Genomic DNA, 19230 nt, shown 5'->3' with positions numbered 1-19230 from the left:
TTTCAGGCTTTGTGACTATTTTAATCTTTCCTTTTTCAGTTTGAGAAGAAACTCCCTTCCATAATCATCAAACTACCATTCTGAGTCACTCCTTAAAAACATTATCTGCAATGAGATAATAATATTCCATTTACATGGTTATCGTTGCAACAAACTGTCTCCTTTAAACCATTATCACAGTGAAAAGACTTTGAGAAGCAATCCATGGCAGCCGTCAGAAAATCTTCAGAGCAGGAAGGGGTAGCAGAATCAATGACTGCCCTGGGGAGGAACCACATTTGCATATCACCTGACAATGTTACATTGCTTTTTTTTATGAAGGAAAATGTTTGCTTCTTATTGCCCACACTGGCTATATTAAAATACCAGACTCACCCTAGCTGGTTTGACTCAGTGGCTAGAGCATTGGCCTGTGGACTGAAGGGTCCCTATTTCATTCCCATCAAGGGCACATGCCTGGGATGCGGGCTCCACCCCCAGTAGGAGGTGTGCAGGAGGCAGCCAGCCAGTCAATGATTCTCTCTTATCATAGATGTTTCTATCTCTCTCTCCTTCTCCCTTCCTCTCTGAAATCAATATATATATTTTAAATGATAGTCTGCCATACTAGCCTTTTGGTTTCAAACTATTTCATAAATTTTTTCATGTAACGAATTGAAAATCCCTAAATAAGAACTGTTATTCACACGTTGGTCTGCCTGGAGAAGGGGAAGGGAAACAGGATTAGACTGAAGTATTTGGGTGCCTCCTCTCATTTCATCCAGGAACTTTGAATTGGCCATCCTCAGTCGTGATAGGAGGTAACTGTGATGTTTTTTCTTCCTTATTTTTAAGAGTATAACAATTCCTAAATTAACTTCATGACAATAAGGGTAGCAAAGTATATGTGAATGTACTAGAACATGTCTCAGTAGCAGTCAAGCACAGGGGCCAAGTCCAGATAATCATCATCAGGAGAGAAATCTAGAATAACTAAACCCAGGAAATGAGTTCCACAACGCAAATGTCAAAAGGCGCTAAATCATGAGAAAGATCCCATTATTGTTATCTGAGGGCAGGAAGCAAACATGATGGAAACAAAGGGAGAAGACAGAAAGTTCCATTACTCAAACTCTCCCTACAAAGTTAAAGATAAAGAGTCTCTGAAAATTAATCTAAGATATCAATAATGAAAACTCTTAGAAAGTTCAAAGAAATCTTGATATCTAATATATCCTTTTACCTTGATAACTATGTGGGGAAAGGGCTATTTGAAATTTCATTTAAATGCAAATACTTGAAAACTAGTTCTGCAATTAATTAGTAAACCCTTTAAACTTAATAAGTCGTCACCTTTGTAGATGTTAAACACTTTGTATTTAAGTAGGCAGATAATTTGTGGAAAAGGTATCCAAAAAAAATCCTTAATGTCCTATATTCCATTGTTGTTATTAGATGAAATAATAAAGATCTACTTTCTCTTGTAATTATTCAAAATGCTGCAGTAAAATTTCTCCTTATTGGTGCTAATGGGAGAATAAAAGCATCAACCACCGATAGCACCAAGCACAGTGGTTCAAGTACTGTCTGTGTAATGTAGATACCAAAATCAGGCCGTCTTTGTGCAGAGCTGTTACACTGACCAATAAATTCAGAGCCAACAATTGATTTGACTTTTTGTTTTTAATTTGGCTAGCTCTTTCACCACAGGGACTTAGTCAACCAAGCATCTCAGAATCATACTCGGGAAAGGTGTCATCAGCCCATATCCAATCCTTTCCTTTAAAAAAAAAATCAGGAAATATGGCCAAATTAGATAATGCATTAATAATCATTGAAATGGAAATCTGTTAAAATTCTTTTTAAAAGTCCACTCTCCATGAACATGAATGGATAAAAATAGCCCTTGGCACCAAACAAACAAAAACACAAACAAACAGCTCTGACCCCTTGTCTACGGTTGGAAAAGGTTAAGAACACCCTCTTCCTACACTGGTCCTGATTTCCCATCAAGTGACTGAAGGCATTTAATTCATTGCCTGAATCCTTCATTTGACTGGTGTATGTGGAATTCTTAAAGATATAGAGAAAAAAATGGAAAAAAGAGTAGAAAACATGTTTTCAATCATGTATAAATGGTTAATGGACAGGTCAGAGGAAATACACTTTGCTGCCATTTTCCTTTACTTATATATAAAAAAAAAACCACACAAAATAGCAGTGTAAATACAGAAATAAGCCCCAAATCTGTGAAAGTAAAAATAGTTTGTCCCAGTGCTTACAAAATAAATAGATTGCCTTTACTATTACAGTATTCTCATTAATACTTCAGGTACTCCCAACTTTCCTGTACAACTGAACAAATGAACAATCATAACTTTGCCATGTATTCTCACTGAGGAAATACAATCCTTGCAAGAAAATACACAAAAAGAAAATAAAGATGCTTCATTTTACAGTTAGGAATAAAATTTATGTTCTTTCCATTCACTAGTGGAAAATGAATGTTTTTTGAGCCTAAATAGTACTATCAGCATTAAGTCAAATTTAAATTCATTTCTCAAGACAGAAAACATTTCAAATACTTCAACTTCCAATTTTACAGTAGATGCCTTTGTTAGTTTGTGCACAGTTGAGTGCATTAGCACGTGTGAGTGTGAGTTGCTTTATGAATTCCTAATGATGTATTCAGAGTTCTTAAAGCCATGCCTGAGTATAGGACCTCATCTATAGACACAAGAAAATGAAACATTACTTTGAAATAACACTAAGAATCTGACACAATGCAATAAAAGCCAGTAATCTAACAAAAAAATTGGCAAATCTCTACCACCTCTTCTAACCGAATCGCTGCAGATTTAAAATGGAGATTTTAAAACTGCCTCAAATTTGTTTTCCTTTGATGACTATTTTGTTACTTCATTCATATTATTCAAATAGGCTTTCGTATACTTGTCTTATTCTTTCCTTTACAGAAAACAAACTTAAAAAACATGTAATATCAGTTCATTACTTAGGCAATCTCTGGAAAAACGAAAGTTATATAGAAGTGTTGATGTCATTTACATGTGTAGTTTCCTTTGAATATGTCTATCTTCCTGACACCATGAGTCACTTCCTAGCAGAAACTCTGGTCTCTTGATTAAACGCTCTGAAGTGCATTTCAGACACTGTTGTAGAATCATTAGACCTTAATAGTATTCTAGGAACTGCTTCGGTTTATAATTCAAACTACCGAGGCGTATGGGAACCCTTTCTGAAATAAATATTTCATCTCAAATAATAGAGAATGTACACAAAGTAAGCCACTTTTCAAAAAATCCTGGCATAAAGTGTTTATGATATATAAGCTTGCCAGTGTTATATTCTGAACATAACCTGTCTCAGTCATAAGTCTATGAAGCAGAAGTCTAATGATATGAAAAACTATATTTTTCTATTGTTGTTTGTTGTGTGTTCCTCACTTTAGAATCCCCATATTGAGGGACGGTTGAATCCAAAATTTTTTATAACAAAGGTAAAATCTCTGAAAAAAATCAAGATTTTGTGTAAGAAACAGACTCCTACCAAGACAAGGCAGAACCAATGCCTGGAACAGCAACACAATAGTTTGTTTTGTTTGTTTGTGCACGGAAAGCCAGAGAACCCATATAAAACAACAACAGAATTGCTGCAGGTTACGGCACATAAAAGAATATCAATGGTTTGGGGACAGTTACCATATTTAGCTATAAAACCAGGTTTTAAACTTGAGGTTACGAACAGATTATAAAATGTTAACAGCTGGATAAACGGTAAAAGATGCATTATCTACACATGAAAAAGTGACAGTTGATAAATGCTGCAATGTTGGGTCTGTTGGCATGTAACGAAATCTTTCCCCAGTCCTGATTTCTGCATGGGATGGGAAAACAACAAAAAGGAAAAAACCTGCTCTGCTGAGCATTTTTCTCCCCAAACAAATGATCAAACCAAAACTCTCCTTTCTTTGACCCAGTGGTAGATATTTACCTATTTGCATATCTAGCAACTGAAACTAGGAAAATTTTCTGCCAGTGATGCCCTCTGCTCATCAGGTAATACCTGTTCTGGTTGTTTGGGGGTGTTTTTTTTCCCCAGCTTTCTAGGTGTTTTCCATACAGCAAAGGGTCTTCCCTGCCCACCCTCCACCCCACCCCCTGGAAGGGGAAGGGGAAGGGGAAGGGAAGGATCATGGAAGAGGAGGACTCTTCTGGTTCTTGCAGTGGCTCCTCCAGACCTCTGGACCCTGGCATGGCCAAACATCATGGCCTGACACTTACTTCGGTTTGGCTGAGTCCTCTTTCTGAAAAGGCAAGTAAAGATGACTTCCAAGTATTCAGTGCATTAAAGAAAAAAGACAGAAGACATATTTTTAAAAAGAAAAAAAAGTGCTTGAAAATAATTCCCAGGGACTTATCTTGGGGAGGAGACTCCCATGTGCAGTGTGGATCCCCTCTCTAGTGTCTCCTGCCCCAGCGGGGACAAAGACCCTCGGTCCAGGCTCTGTAGCAGAGAAGGTCCTCAAAGCCTTTTTTTAGGAAAAGCAGAACTTATTTCAGTGGTTACCAGGGAAAGTTGTATTCCTTGACATGTGGTCCATCCATCTTGGCCTCAAAGACCTCACAACTTTTTGGCACTGTCGTGGCAGGCCGCTGCCCGGATGGTGGTCCCAGCCAAGCCTCGGTTGCTGACCCTGCGGACGAGCACTTTGGACACCGGGATTTTTGTTCTGGGCACCTCGCTCCTGGCTGGTTGCTGGTGCACCACGGGATGGCTGGACGGAAGGTTGGCGAGGTGCTTGACGCTGATGGGGATTTTAGAGTCCTTCAGCAGACTGCCTGGTGTTCGCAGTGGGCAGGTGATGGTGCCCGGAGACACGGGCTTTAACCTAGACACACAGGGCGCCTCCTCGTTGGCAGGAAGGGCAGCCGGGCTTCCATCCGGATCCGCGTAGAGATCGTAGAGCGCATCGCCGCTGTAGCTATCCCTGGAGATGCCCGCCTTCTTCCCGCTGCCCGTGCTGTCTTCCTCGGGGCCTGGGGTGGTGGAATCCCAGTAGCCCTCATCACTGTTGGGGACGCCTTCTTGCTGCTCCTTCAGCAGGTGCTTGGGCTCCTCCTTGGGCTGCGACTCAATGGGAATGCGGTTGAGCCTCCTACGCTTGACCGAGGACACGTCCTTGGCCACTTCGACCCCCCGGGTGTCTTTAGAGGTCTCGGGAGCCCCCTTGGCGTCCAGTGCTGCGGCGGCCTTAGCCAGTCCCTCGGGGGGGCCTTGTCCTTGGCCCTCAGTCTGGGAGAGCATGTCCCAGAATTCCTGCAGATAGGTGTCATCCACCCCATCCGGGCTCGCCATCTCCTCCCCGCCTCCTTGGTAGGCCACCACGCTGGGGTTCTTTTTAGACACACCTGGCTTGCCTGTCCCCGGGGCATGCTTGTCACAGCTGGGCCCTGCCTCGTCCTCTTGGTCTGCAATAATATCTCCACAGCCTGTAAGAGAGTCAAAGCTTTTCAGTGAAGTCACGTCAGAAAACATCAAACAAATACGATCGGTCGATGGGTCTGAGGGCGGATCAACAGAGGAAGGGTCAGGGACGGCAGACGCCCGGCCGCTGCCACAGTCGGAGTCGACAAGGGGGACGGTCTTTATCGGAACGTCACCTGTCCTGGAGGTATCCTCGGCCGGCCGCACCTGCCCAGCGCCCAGCTCGGGGGGTGCCCGGGGATCCTCGGCGCGCCGGGGCCCCGCGGCGTCCTCTCCCGGGGCGCCGCTGGCGGTCGGGGCGCCGGGGCCCTCGGCCTCTTGGCCGCGGGGCACTTCGGGGCGCTCGGCGGAGGCCGGCGCCGGCTCTCCCACTCCGGGCTCACCTGCTGGGTCTGGCGGCGCGTCCCTGCTCGGGTTCTCCGGCGCGAACGCGGGTCGCGGCGCTTCCTCCGTGACGCACTCCAGGCTGGCCGTGAGCGACCCCGGCAGGGCGAGGCCGGCCGGGCCCCCCGAGCGCGCCCCGCGCTCCCCCTCCTTGCCGCGCTTGTCCTTCCTGTGCCAGCGCACGCTGCTGAAGAGCCCTCGCAGCCCCCTCTTTTGTTTGCCGCCAGCCTTGCCGGCATCTCCCGCGTCCCCTCTGCCAGGTTCCGACCTCCCGTTCTTTTTCAAAAGGGAGAAGAAGCTGTGCGACTTAGCCACAGAGCTGCTGGCCAGCGAGCCCACGCCCGGCCCGGCGGCTCTGGGGGGGCCGGGGTTCGGCCGACCCCCGCCGCGGTCACCCCCGCCACCGCCGCCGTCGCCCCCGCCGCGCGGCTCCTCCTTTCTGCCGCCCTCCAGCACCACCACCTCGGCTAGTCCGTCGTGGGTCCTGCTCCTCACCATGCCCGGCGGACCCGCGCCTTTCCCATCCCCTTTGTTTTTGACCCCAAATATGCTGGGCATGGTGCCACCCGATTTCCTCTTCTTGAATAATTTGAAAGCAGCTTTGTTAATCTTCCCCGACGGCTGCTCGGAGGCCGGAGTTCCGGCAGCACAATCACAAGGCAAGTCCATGTCTGCCGCGAGGGTCCCGGCACCGGCCTCCTCCTTCCTCCTGCAGACCCCCGCGGCCGCGCCGCCGCCGCGCGCGCTGACAGCCCCGCCGCCGCGGCCGCGCTCGCTCGTCTCCATGGAAACCGAGCGGGAGAAGCAGCTTTCGTCAGCTGTGGGCTTGCGCCAGGCCACTGTCATCCGGATTCTAAATCAACCTGAGCCACTCTGTGCTGCTGCTGCCGCCGCCGCTGCCGCTGCTGCTGGAACACACAGGAAAAAGAAAAAAAAGTTCCCCGCCCGCCCAGGGCTTATATAACACCCTAACCCACTAAGGATCCATCCGACTTGGCTTTGCGCTGTATAGTGTGCGGGGCGGGAGGGGGGATGGGGGAGGGAGCGGGGTGTGTGCAAGAGCAGGCAACAGAGCCTTGAGCTGCTGCAGAAATTAGAGTCGTAATTATGGAATTCAAATCCCATCCAGTCTTACCCACCTTCAGATTCTGCGTCCAGATTTACTCTTTCACCAAATGCCCCCTAAATAGACAAAAAATAAATTTTAAAAATCCAACCAACACAAAATCCTTAGTCTTCTTATCACCTATCCTGGACTTTATGGATCTTTGTGCCTTTCCCAAGCCCTTCATGTGTGTCCTTAACATTCAGGTACCGAGCCCAGCAGACATGGAGCTTTACGTCTTTGTCTTGTCCCATGCAGAGCACAATCTCCAGGTCGATGTTGAAATCTTATTGTTGTTGCTGTCCTGATTCTTGCTGCAAAAACAACAGCCATCAAATACCCATTAGCAGCTCTCTGCAAGGAAAGTGCAACAGTTCTGAGGATGGAAGTTGACTGGTCCTTTGGGACAAGCCTGGCTTTTATCCCAGACTCCTGCTACTGGGGCTGAGGTCACAGAATCCCCTGCCCAGTCTGCATGTGGTTGCAATGGAGTGAGCTGAAGATGGAGTCTCAGGTCCACTCCAGGGGTGGTGCTTGGAATCCAGAATCTACCCTCTTTTCCATCCAGCAGGTCACGGGTGTTGCTTTGACCTTGCTCCTGCCACCTCCTTCAATACCCCGTGTCCGTTCTGCAGCTGCCTTCCCCGCTGCGCAGGGTCCCTAAGTGCCCATGAGTCTCTGCAGCTACTGGATCTGGGAAAAGGAAAACTATCCCAGGGAACCGCCCAATCTGGGAATCTCTTCTGTGCTCTGGCTTAGAGAGTGACTGCTAAATTGTAAACCTGACACCTGACTTCATGATCCGAGCTGAGGGCTTATTAGCAAACATACATATATATGAAGAAGCATGTACATATATATAATTTCTATATGTTGGATATATTTTTAAAGTGCAATAATATTATGTATTACTATTTATTAAATATTATTTAATAACTAGAGGCCCAGTGCACGAAATTCATGCATGGATAGGGTCCTTAGGCCTGGCTGGCGATCAGGGCTGATCTGTGGGGTGACTGGTGGGGCGATTGGGGTCTCCCCCACCCCCGCTGACATCCACCTAGGCTGGCCTGGGGCCTACAGGATAGGGGCAGTTCCTGCATTGAGCATCTGCCCCCTGGTGGTCAGTGTGCGTCATAGCCACCAGTCATTGCACCGGTAGTTCCACCATTCAGACGATTTGCATACTGGGCTTTTATTATATAGGATATGTAATGTTACATATATACAGATATCAATATTTTTCTGAATCATCTTGAGCTTCATGTTTGTGTGCTACTTGCGTGACACCCAGAAACCCTAGTTGCTATATCAGTTGAGGCTGGAGTTTAGCTAATAATCTGTCAGTCATTGCATGGAACAGTTGGTTTGAATTTTGGCCTTGGGGTTATTACCTATATACTTGCCCTTTCCTACTGATGTTTCTCAAGAACACTGTTTCATAAAACTAAGAAATCAGTGAGTTTAGGTTCAGGAGAGGTTTTTATTCCCAGCTTTGTAATCCAATCAGCTCTCTCCCACTCTTAACCGGCACCTCCCAGACAGGGTGTGAGGCTAAGACCAGAGAGAGGCTCTCCCCAATTCTAGTTGACCACTTACCATGAGGAATCAGGTGCCTCACTGCCTTGGGGAGAGAACAGGTGTTAGGAACTATAAAGAGAAATTCATTTGTTATCTCTCCACAACCTTTAGAGGACAGTTGAAAATTTTTTTCAATTCTTTTATACACACCATACAATTGCTTAGCTATGTGGGTTACTACATAACTGTGTCATCTGGAAGAGTTTATGACTGGGATCCAGGAAGATTCAGGAGTGTATAAATATCTCCCCTTCTCCAGCCCAGAGCAGAGAGCTGGGAGGTGAACCTGCTCATCCACTGGGAGCTCTGACCTAGCAGGACAGGCTATTTGCATGAGAATCCTTGAGCCCCCTGGGGAGAAAGCTGGCTAGGACTTTGGGATGAATATCATTCCCCTGGGACATAGACATCCAAACAAAGAGAACTGGACAAAGCAGTCTTCATTCTGGGGAAGGTGCCGGTGGCAATGGTAAGTCACTGGCCCTGAGGTAGAAGAATGTGAAGATTCCTGGAACCATCAAGACTTGGAGCCACAGGGCAGGGGGAGCTTTAGAAGCTGTCATGTGAGTGGGGACCCTCCCTTGTCCTCCAACCCAAGGTCCTTTTTATAGAGACCATCATAGAAAGGCCAGTTTACAAGGACCTTGGCAGACAGTACCTCTCAGCCCCACCCTGGGGATAGGGGAAGGGAGGAGGGCCCCAGTCAAACTTGGGGTGGCAGATTGATTTAAAAGGCTATTGTTAGAAACCAGTGCAGCCGAAACCGGTTTGGCTCAGTGGATAGAGCATCAGCCTGCGGACTGAGAGGTCCCGGGTTCGATTCCGATCAAGGGCATGTACCTGGGTTGTGGGCACATCCCCAGTGGGGGATGTGCAAGAGGCAGCTGATCGATGTTTCTCTCTCATCGATGTTTCTAACTCTCTCTATCTCTCTCCCTTCCTCTCTGTGAAAAATCAATAAAATATATATAAAAAAAAGAGAAAAGAAAAGAAACCAGTGCAAAGGTTTACCTGCACCTTAAGTTGCTCTTCACTGTCAAGCGTGGGGAAGCCGATTGCATTTGCACAAAATGGTGATTTCTTTTTCCCTGAAACACAGATCATGACAGTGAAGAAAATTTTACCAGAAATGCCTCCTGTTTTGGGTTACAGTTTCATCTTTCCTTCTTCTCCCCTCCCCTGCCACTGCCCCACCCTGCCCCAATTTAAACAGTGAACAGAAAATTTGAGAAGAAATGGCTAGAGAAAGGGGCTGAGAGGAACTGTTTCAGGAAAAAGCTGTTCTGAAATGACAGGATGCGTCACAGATGCAAACAGCAAGTGGGCCCTGCTGGAGACATGTGCCTGCTTTTCTCTTTTGGCACGAGGGAGGGTTTGTTGTTCCGTCGGGCCTTTCTCTCTGGGTAGCTAGTGTCTCTGGAGGAGGATAATCAAAGCAAGGGAAAAAAAAGAGAAACAGGAGGACTCATAGAGAGCTTATCATCACCGATTCCTTTTCCAGGGTGTCTTCAGCCAGTGTGGCCCCTGCCTTTGTCCTAAGCTCACTGAGTGGAATGTTCTAGCTGAGGGAAACCACTCAGAACATAATGTGGAAAAGGCTTGGTGAGCAGCTGCCCTTGGAGCCATGGTGTGGCTGCTGCTGTGGAATTCCCTGTGTCACAGCTTCGCCATAAAGGAGGCTGCTGGCTTTCCTGGAATTTGCCTGAGGTCTTTAAGGGGATAATGCTCAATCAGCGAAGTTTGGAAAGGATGCTTGAATTGGGATCAACACTTCCTGTCTCCAGCTCTCTTCACCTGCTCTGGACCCCAGCCCAATCAATAAGGCCAGCTCCCTGTTCCTGCCCATCTCCACCCTCCTGGCCATGATTATCACCCAAGGCGAGCTGTAGACACTGTGATGCCAGTGAGGACCCTCAAATGTCCTCTAACCCAAGGTCCCTGTTATGAGGATGATCAGAGAGAGCCCCCGCTTTGCTAACCTTGACCCTCACTCCCAAGTCCACTCTGTCCACATATCTGAGGCCTGTCTTGCCTTTGAGGGATGATGTGAGCTGTACAAGCTGAGACCATAAGGTAAAGTGGACAGATGTGCAGGGAGCCTAGCCGGGGGGGGGGGGGGGGGGGGGTGTCAATGCTATGGCACTTTCCTATACCCTCCTTCCTGGGAAGGCTCTAGCCCAGGGTGGGCAGGGTGAGGACCAGAGAGGTCTAAGCGCAATCAGCCCTGAGCTAAATTGAAGTTTCTGTTTTCTTTTGCAGATTTTGATTCCTGATTTTTCCTGACCCTCAGCTTCTCTGTGGGCTAAGAAATTAATTTCTAATTAGTAACATGCAAGTGTAAAAAGCTCAACAGGACTTGTAAGTTTACATGTTAACCCTGGGGCACAGCTGAGGCTGCTGAGGGGAGAGCTCATCTCTGAGAGACAGTTCCATGCTGGCTCTGGGGTAACCGGGAAGCTCAGGACATGAGCTGTTCTGGTCCAGCAGGTGTCACCACTCATAAGATGTCACCTTGGCCTGGCCCCCATGAGTGTGAACCTGAATCCTAGGGAAAAGGGGGGGGGGGTGCAATAAAGGACCAAATAAAAGCAGGGTGAGCATTTCTCTGTAATGCTGGAGGATGAGGGGGTGGGGTAGGGGGTGCGCAGGCCATGCAGCAGCTGGCAGCGCTGGCACCGGGCAGTCTCCATGCCTCCCTGACAGCTTCTGGTTCCTGCCAGCAATGCTCAGTTTCTGCATGCATCATTCCAATTCTGCCGCTGTCTTCACCTGGTGCTCTCCCCCACGTGTCTGTCTTATAAGGACAACAGTCATATGGGATTGAGGGCCCACTCCATTCCAGTATCACCTTGTCTCAATTTACATCTTAGACACATCCACAAAGACCCTATCTTCAAATAAGGTCGCATTCACAGGTACCAGGGGTTAAGATGTGATATCTTTTGGGGGACACAATTAAACCCCCAACAAGCATCATTGCCAGCAATGGAGATAGCACTTCACCTTCATCCCTTCAATGTAGTCACTAGTGCCCCTGGCACAGACATTAATGTTGGTGGGTTCAAACTTGCTCCAGCAAGTGTGGGCCCTCAGCAGGTTTCAAGGTCATGGATGCACTTCCAGGTTGCCAGCAATGAGAGGACAGTATCACTGCCAGCCAGAGTAAACAAGAAAGAAAATGGTCGTCGCCAAGAGGACTAGATCTTGGCATACATATCTCTCAGGATTGCCTGGGAGGACCGTAAAGGTGGTATCAGAATTCCCATGTAGCAGATAGGATACAGCAAAAGAACCACTGTAGATATTGTTGTTCTATTTTCTGCATGTAAGTCAGAGTGGCCTGAGAACCATATTGCTTTATAATCACGGGTCTGCTATTTGGCTAGAGCTACGCTTAGAATATATTCTCTGGCTGCAGAGGGGTCGGGGTTTCTTCAATCTGTCAGCACCAGGGTGGGCATAGGGAAGCCAAAAACAGAGCAGCATGAGGTCAGATAGCAGAGGGCATGTGAACAGGATGCCAGGGCTTTGGGCATGGATGAGTGCACAATGGGGAGCAACCAGACTCAGCAGTGGGGATCAGCTAATCCTAGCAAGGATGCAAAGTAGAGCCGAGTCCAAGATGAGGGCCCACAGGTGTCAATGAGTAGGCAAGGCGCAGGAATTCAAGGGTGTGAGCGCGGAGGGGGCTGTGAAAAATGACCCAGAGCCCAGGTACCTACTCCCTTGGTGTACTTTTGCTCGTTTTCAAGGAACTCTATTCTGTATCTGCTTCTGGACATGCAGCAGCAAGTTTAAACAGCCCTCCCAGCAGGTAGTGTGTACAAACCACCCTGTGCAGCTAAGGCAGGCCCTCTGCCAAGGTTCCTCGTGTCCGGTGGTCTCCAGCCACATGAGCAGGCTGCTGTTGGTCTCATATCCTCTCCTTGAACCACGAGACCTTCTGGATCGCTGGCTCCCTTCCTCAGTTACTTCAACTTCAGTCTCAGAGACATCAGAAAGTCCCCTTGCTCTCCCACACCACTCTGGCTGCGCCCCTGCCCCATGCTATAGCCTCCCCTCTCCGGCCCCTGCCATGATGGCACAGGAGACACACACAAGGGCTCAGACAGACGGCAGCATGGTCCTTTCTGCTCTCAGCTACTCAAGCCCCTGGAGGGGAGGTCTCATCCCCCCACCCTTTGGAGCTAACCCAGGCAGAGGCCCAGGAGCAGAGCCCTTCCTAAAGACCCTCTGTGCTCTTTCTTCCTCTCTAACTCCCATTCGCCAGCGTCTTGGGGTCTTACGTAGTCTGGGCCAATAACAAAAACACGTACATGGTCTTTTCAATTTATCGCTTAGTTTGGGAGCGTGGCTCTTGAAGTTTAAATGACCCTGTCTTAAGCAAATTAAAAATTTTTAAAAACCACCTTGTAGGTCAGAGCAGACAGCTAGCAGACTCTGCTGCAGCTCAGACAGCAGGAAAGAGCACTTCCTATCCCCGTGGTTCCCTTCCCTTCGTGCTCCCCCTCCCACAGACGGCACAGTGGATCACAAGACCTCGGTGTTCCAGTCCCCAGCTCTCTTCATGTCCTTTTTAGCCTTCTCCTTTGGAAAGAACATTTTTGTTTGTTTGTTTAAAAGAAAAGAAATACATCGAGTGAATGTTTGAAATAGACTAAATTGAGGACCTGACTGCTTACTGCCACCTCCAGAGTATCTTAGGATGGGCCTCCTTGTTGCCTTAGCTGGGGCCATTAGCGTTTACTGAGTGTCTACTGTGTGCGGGGCACTGTCATGAATGAACCATGATGCCGGCCTGTGATGGAGACTTGTCCGCGTGAGACTTGGTTCATCGTGAAACTCTCCAGCTGAAGGCTGACACCACCTTTGCTCCACCCCGCCCAGGTGCTAGACCAGTGTGATCAGGCCTTGGCAGCTTGGGTGTGAGTTTTTCTCCTTTGAAAAATATATCCATGTTTTCCCCCAAGATGGGTTAATCCCCAAATAGCCAGGCTTACTTCTGTCACAGATCCTAACCCCTATGGGGCTTTCTTCTTGTGCTTTAGGTTCAGGCCCTGATCTGGCTCCACACAGCTTTCATTTATGTTTCATTCACCATCCTCCACCACAAGGTGCCTTTTTTCAAAAGATTGAAATCTCAGCAGATGTATCCATTCTGGGATGTTTCCTGGACACACACCAGTGAGCTCATTAGCCATAGCTAACCATGAAGCTTTCTTTCTTTCTTTCTTTCTTTCTTTTTTTTTAGTTTGCAGCAAAAAGCAGAATCATGTGGTTTCCTCCTAGCAGCTCCCATTCATGTATGTTCAGGGAGCAGTGACTGAAATTACCCTCGAGAAGGAGGACTGTGCTTGCTAAACATTCATGCTTCTTAGGAGTGTCTGCTTTTGTTTAACGGAAGACTGAAGCTCAAACAGGAAATTTCTAGGTCAGCTATACTTTGCTCCAACAAAAGGAAAGTCTAGCCAAAAGAACAGCAAAAGTATGGCCTGTGCTTTGTGGAGTGTCTTGTCTGATTACCCAATTATTACAGTTCAGATTAGGAAGGGATTAACTCTGAGGTTGGACAGATGGAGAACACTATTAAAATACCCCATGTGGGGTTTCAGAGTGAGTAGCCAAGTGACCACCTGTCCCTGTTTCTTGGGTCAGTCTGTCCTAATTGAGAGCCCCAAGGTCACTGTCTTTGATGCCTGTGTGGGAGCAAGGTCCCCAGCCTTGCTCACCAGAACCTCCTGCTTCTCTTTCTCTAAATTACGCCTTGCCCTAGAATGGCCTGGCAAATGACTTGGGGTTGTTATCTCTCAGGGCCCTTGGGAACAGGCTCAAGACATTTTATGTGATCCTATCAGACCGAAGGCTTCTATTCCAGCCCTCCTGTCCTCTGTGGAATGGGTGAACCCTCCTTTCCTGAACCCCTGTAATTCAGGGCCTAAGTCGGGCTGTTTCTTTGTCCCAGAAGCTGGAGATGAGTGCAGTAAGATGTGTTGTGCGCCTTTCGCCCTTGCATTTGGGGAGATTGGACCCATCTTTGTACCACACCACTGGGCAAGGAAGCTGAGTGTCTCAGGCTCTGTTCCAGCCTTGAATTCACAAGCAGAAAGATGCTGTAAACAGTCCATTCAATAATTCATAAACCATTTTGTTTTTCTGTTTCTAGCCCTTTATCTTACAGAAGTGGTAATGCTGACCTCAAAAAGATGTGTTCAGGAATATTCATGGCTGATGAGAAAACATTATGACAAATAAAATACGTTGGGTAATCTCAAAATTGTAATGATTTAGCCAATGAGTACTTCCTTTTTATATATCTAGCTCAAGTCGATTCAAGAAAAGGGTATTAAGCACATTGAGCAGCCTCTTCATCACAGACACAGGCCAGATGGAGCATGAAATCTAAAGGTTGTCAGACGATCGATCCCAAACTCTACAAGCAGCCACCCATTCGTGTTGGAATTTGCCCAGGGAAGGGGACCTCACCAAATCCAGAGGCAGCTTACTCCATAGCTAGACAATTTCATTATAGATTATTTTTTAAATAGAGTAAAATTATTTTGTATCTTCACAGCTTCTTATCCCTTGGTTCTAGTTCTACTCTTTGAGGGGTTTTTATGGGCCAACTATTGTCCCAAGTGATTCTTATCCATTAAATTATTTAATCCCCACAGTAATCACATGAGGTGGGTCCTCCCTGTTTTGCAGAAGAGGAAGCTGGGACAAAGAAGTTGAATGATTTGCTCAAGAGCAAGTAGCTAATAGGTGGCCAAGTAGTCTGGCTCCACAGTCTACCTTCTCAATCGTTGTTTTTGGTTACCTGTTACTGGATAACATGCCACTCCAAAACTTAGTGGCTTAAAACAATGACCATTTTATTCGCTCAGAAGTCTGTGGATCAGGTATTTCAGCAGGGCTTGTTTGTGCATAGGTCTGCTCCACTTGGCATCAGGTCTCAGGACCTGACAGATGGCACTGTGATGGCAGCTAGAACTGGGATGTCCAGGATCACACATCTGGAACCATGGCAAGGACAACCAAGTTGTGGCTATTGCCAAATGACTAGGTTGTGCTTCTTTTCATGACACCTGGACCCCCAAAGAAAGCATTTCAATCAGCAAAGGTAAAAGTTAAGGCCCAGCTTCAGAAGTTAGACAAAAGCACATCCACCAAATTCTATTGGTCAAAGTAAGCCCCAGGGAGGGCCAGCCTAGGTTCAAGGGGAGGACACCTAAACTCCACCTCTTTATTGGAGAATGGCAAAATCATAACACAAAAGAACATGGAAGATGAACACATTATTGTAGCCTTCAAAACCACTCACCATACTGCCTCTCTCAAAAATAAGTTTATGCACACTTCCAAATGGCACCTCTCCCGATGCCTGAAACTACTTCTCAAGTATCTCTGGGTCTTCAATCCTTCAGGCTAGCCTTCTTCTTCTTTCAACTGTTCCTTAGGAAGTCTAGGATCATCCTGTCCCTCTCTGGTGGGCCCTAGAACTGGATGTCGTATATCAGGGTATGCCTGGGCTGGCACAGCGCGGCAGGGCCATCATCTCCTGTCTTCTGGATAGGGATAGTGAATCAAATGGAATGTTTAGCTGCCACACAGTGTCCCATAGAAATCCTGCCACCTGAAATTCGATGTCCCCCACTCTGTACTTATGCAATTGCTTTGAAAGACCCAAAATTAAATTCTATTTTATGAAATTTGGCCTGGCACTCTGATTTATTGGATCTTCCTGGATCCTGATTCTGTCTTCCTCTATATTCACACCTCTTCCCAGTTTTTAGTCAAACCTTCATTTGATCATGACTTACCTCCCCTCCTTCTACACATTCTTCCAAGTGACTGATAAAACTATGGGCCTATTCAGAGATAAAAATAAAGCTTTGAGGAACACCATTAATAACCTCTATCCACATTAAAATGTAGCCACTGATCTGTAACATTGCGAACTTACCCAGCAGAGTTGTTCAGGCAGCTATGGATTCACCAGCTGGCCTTTGCATCTAATCCCATTTTGCACCTCATCTCAGGCGTGTCATAAGAACAATTGCCAACACTTTGCTGAGGTTCCAGAAGTTCCCTGCCCTTTTCATTTCCCTGATGTGTCACAACCATGATCCTGGCAGCAGAAGGAATTAGGTCAGTCTGAATGGAGCCCCTGTTGGCTCCTGGTGGTCACAGCTTCCTCTTCTCAAATAATTTCCTCCCCCTGCCCCATGCTAGAATCTTGCCCCATCTCAGCCACCTTCTGCCCATTTCTGAGCATCACACCACTGGTCACTCATTTACAGCTTTCCAGCACTTCTCCTGCTCCCAGAGTTCTCCAGAGACAATCTCAGTGTTCACTGAATTAGTCACACACCTTTTAGAACCTGATTCTCTTAGTAATCTGGGTCAGGAGACGTAGGTTAGAGTGGCAGATGCCCACTCTTTTCAAGATATGCAGACTTCTGCCCTCATTCAATATTTATTGCACAGCAAGCAAAGAAGGCACAGATTCTACCTGTAAGCTGCTTATGGTCTAGTCCAAGGGGAAGATAAGTATACTAATAGTCTATAATAATAATAGCCTAGGTGGCATCACACCCTCACATCATCACAAGATGGCTGTCACAAGATGGCTGTGCACACAGCACAGGCAGGGCCCAGCGGCCGCTCTGTGCAGTGAGCCCTGGGGGTCCCGCAGTTCTGCGTGGCATGGAGGCCAGTCCCAGCATCTCTGCCACCTCACGCAGAGGAGGCGGGTCACAGCAGGGGAGGGCTGTTGTGGGCGATCAGGCTGGCAGGGGAGGGAAGCTGTGGGCAATCAGGCTGGCAGGGGAGGGCAGTTGGGGGTGATCAGGCCATCAGGGGAGCAGTTAGAGGGCAATCAGGCAGGAATCTGGCCTAAACTGGCAGTTGGACATCCCCCGAGGGGTCCCAGACTGGAGAGGGTACAGGCCGGGCTGAAAGACGCCCCCGCCCCCACCCCCACCCCCGTGCACCAATTTCATGCACCGGATCTCTAGTGGTAATATAAAACAGAATATGGTCACTGCCTTTACAAGGGTGAATGTGGGACATTACATGGTTTATAAGACAAATTACTTCTACTTGAGCAGATAAAAGGTTCTTGGAGGCAGTGGTATATGGAGCTCATCCTAGATAAACAGCAAGTGAGTGCTGCCAAGGATACAAAGCAGTGGCTTTGCACCGCTGCCTCTAGGCCTATAAATTCGCAACGTTCTTGAGACAACAGGTGTTAATGTAACAGGTTCCTTCAAAATACTTGTATCGTTTGACCTAGTGCTTTCAAGTCCAAGGATATAATCCAAACATAAAGTTGTTCAAAGTCTTATTTAAATGATGCTGCTGTTTAGTGGAACACTAGGCCACCAGAAGATTTGTCATGAATATAAACCTGATATCAGCTTAGGGACCTTAAGAGGCCCTTCCCTTGGTCTCTAAGGTATCTGATTAACATGCCCTGATTCTCCATTTATGAAAATGCAGTTCTGTCCCATTAATTGTGTGGATGACCAAGAGCTTCCTTCCCTGCCCAGGGCTGCCTGAACCCAGCTCCCACTTCCACTAGGCATTTCATGACTCCGGTGATTTACTGTCTTTGTGAGATTCTGCGAAGGGGTCCAGACTCTGCACCTCTGCTCCATCTCACTCTCACAGTCTTGCTCCCTCCACTCCCTGGAACAACTGACAAAGTATTCCCCATGCTTCTCCCCAGAGCTTTTTCCTCAAAAAAGGCACGCTTTTCCCTAAAAGGAATTCTTGCATCAGTATCTAATAATATACATTTTCCCCCTCACATTATTGCATGAGGAATTTTTCACAGTATGGGAAAATGCTTATGATAACATGAGCTAAGCAGGAAAAAAGCAAGATGCAGCCTTAAAATTATATCCAGTACAGCCTCAACTATGAAAAAGAAAGAGGAAATTTAATCAAGCAGTCGCACTGACCATCTGATAGCAGGACTCTGGGTGACTTGTTTTCCTATATGTGCATAGCTAGGTTTTCCAAGTTTTCGGAAATAATTAAAATGTTTGGAGCCCAGGTACCTTGGAGAGATTGCCATTTGGAAAAATAAAAGTCAGGAGTCAGGAAAAGCCAGTATGAGACAGACAAATGCCAGTCCCCTTCCCTACTCAGGTGCACACAACCAGCTCCTAACTGATGCTCCTGCCCTCCTTGCCTTGGGCTGATAGCCACCAGCCCCCAAGTGAAAACTTGACAGTTCCATTGTTTTTTAAAACGCAGATCTAGTTTTCTGACTTTTCTTCATCCTGTTGCCAGGCTCTGAGTATGGTGCACAGGCTGCTACTGACCCCGCAAGGCCAGACCAAGTGTGGTGTACGATGCAGATGGGTCCTTTTTTTCTCACCCCAGCAAAGCTCTGGTCTTATTACCTCTGCTAAACATTTAGCTTCTGACTGATCCAAAACCGTCTCCCCAATGCAAACAGGAAGCCCCTGTGTGGCTGACAGGCCTGCATGCAGAGAAAACGTGAGGATCCATGAGGATAGGGAAGGGCAGCTAATATTTCAGTCTGAAACAAGTTCACTGAATTGTCGTAGAAACACCTTGTAGCCACACACAAATCTTACTGTCTTGGATGTCTCAGCAGAGCAGCTACTCACGGCTCGTCTAGGGACAGACACAGAGCTTGGAGG

General features: G+C 47.3%; 1 protein-coding gene across 2 annotated transcripts; it reads right to left on the bottom strand.

Annotated features, from left to right (window-relative positions):
• Positions 1-498: 498 nt before the first annotated feature.
• On the bottom strand, positions 499-6679 carry AMER2 (APC membrane recruitment protein 2). Of its 2 annotated transcripts, XM_036301184.1 has the most exons (2): positions 5868-6664; positions 499-5489 (listed from the first exon to the last, which is right to left on the bottom strand). In XM_036301184.1, exons 1-2 carry the CDS (start codon positions 6652-6654, stop codon positions 4621-4623), a joined length of 1656 nt encoding a protein of 551 aa, XP_036157077.1. In that variant the 5' UTR covers positions 6655-6664; the 3' UTR covers positions 499-4620. The 2 variants fall into 2 exon arrangements, with proteins under 2 accessions (XP_036157077.1, XP_036157076.1); XM_036301183.1 differs by having other exon boundaries at positions 499-6679.
• Positions 6680-19230: the final 12551 nt, after the last annotated feature.

The sequence above is a fragment of the Myotis myotis genome, unplaced genomic scaffold (genome assembly GCF_014108235.1).
Source record: "Myotis myotis isolate mMyoMyo1 unplaced genomic scaffold, mMyoMyo1.p scaffold_m19_p_3, whole genome shotgun sequence".
Lineage (NCBI taxonomy): Eukaryota > Metazoa > Chordata > Mammalia > Chiroptera > Vespertilionidae > Myotis > Myotis myotis.
This window is presented reverse-complemented; position numbering and strand designations above follow the sequence as displayed.

Excerpts from the sequence above, each read along its gene's own strand:
- AMER2 (XM_036301183.1), bottom strand. The coding sequence starts at position 6,654 with ATGGAGACGAGCGAGCGCGGCCGCGGCGGCGGGGCTGTCAGCGCGCGC.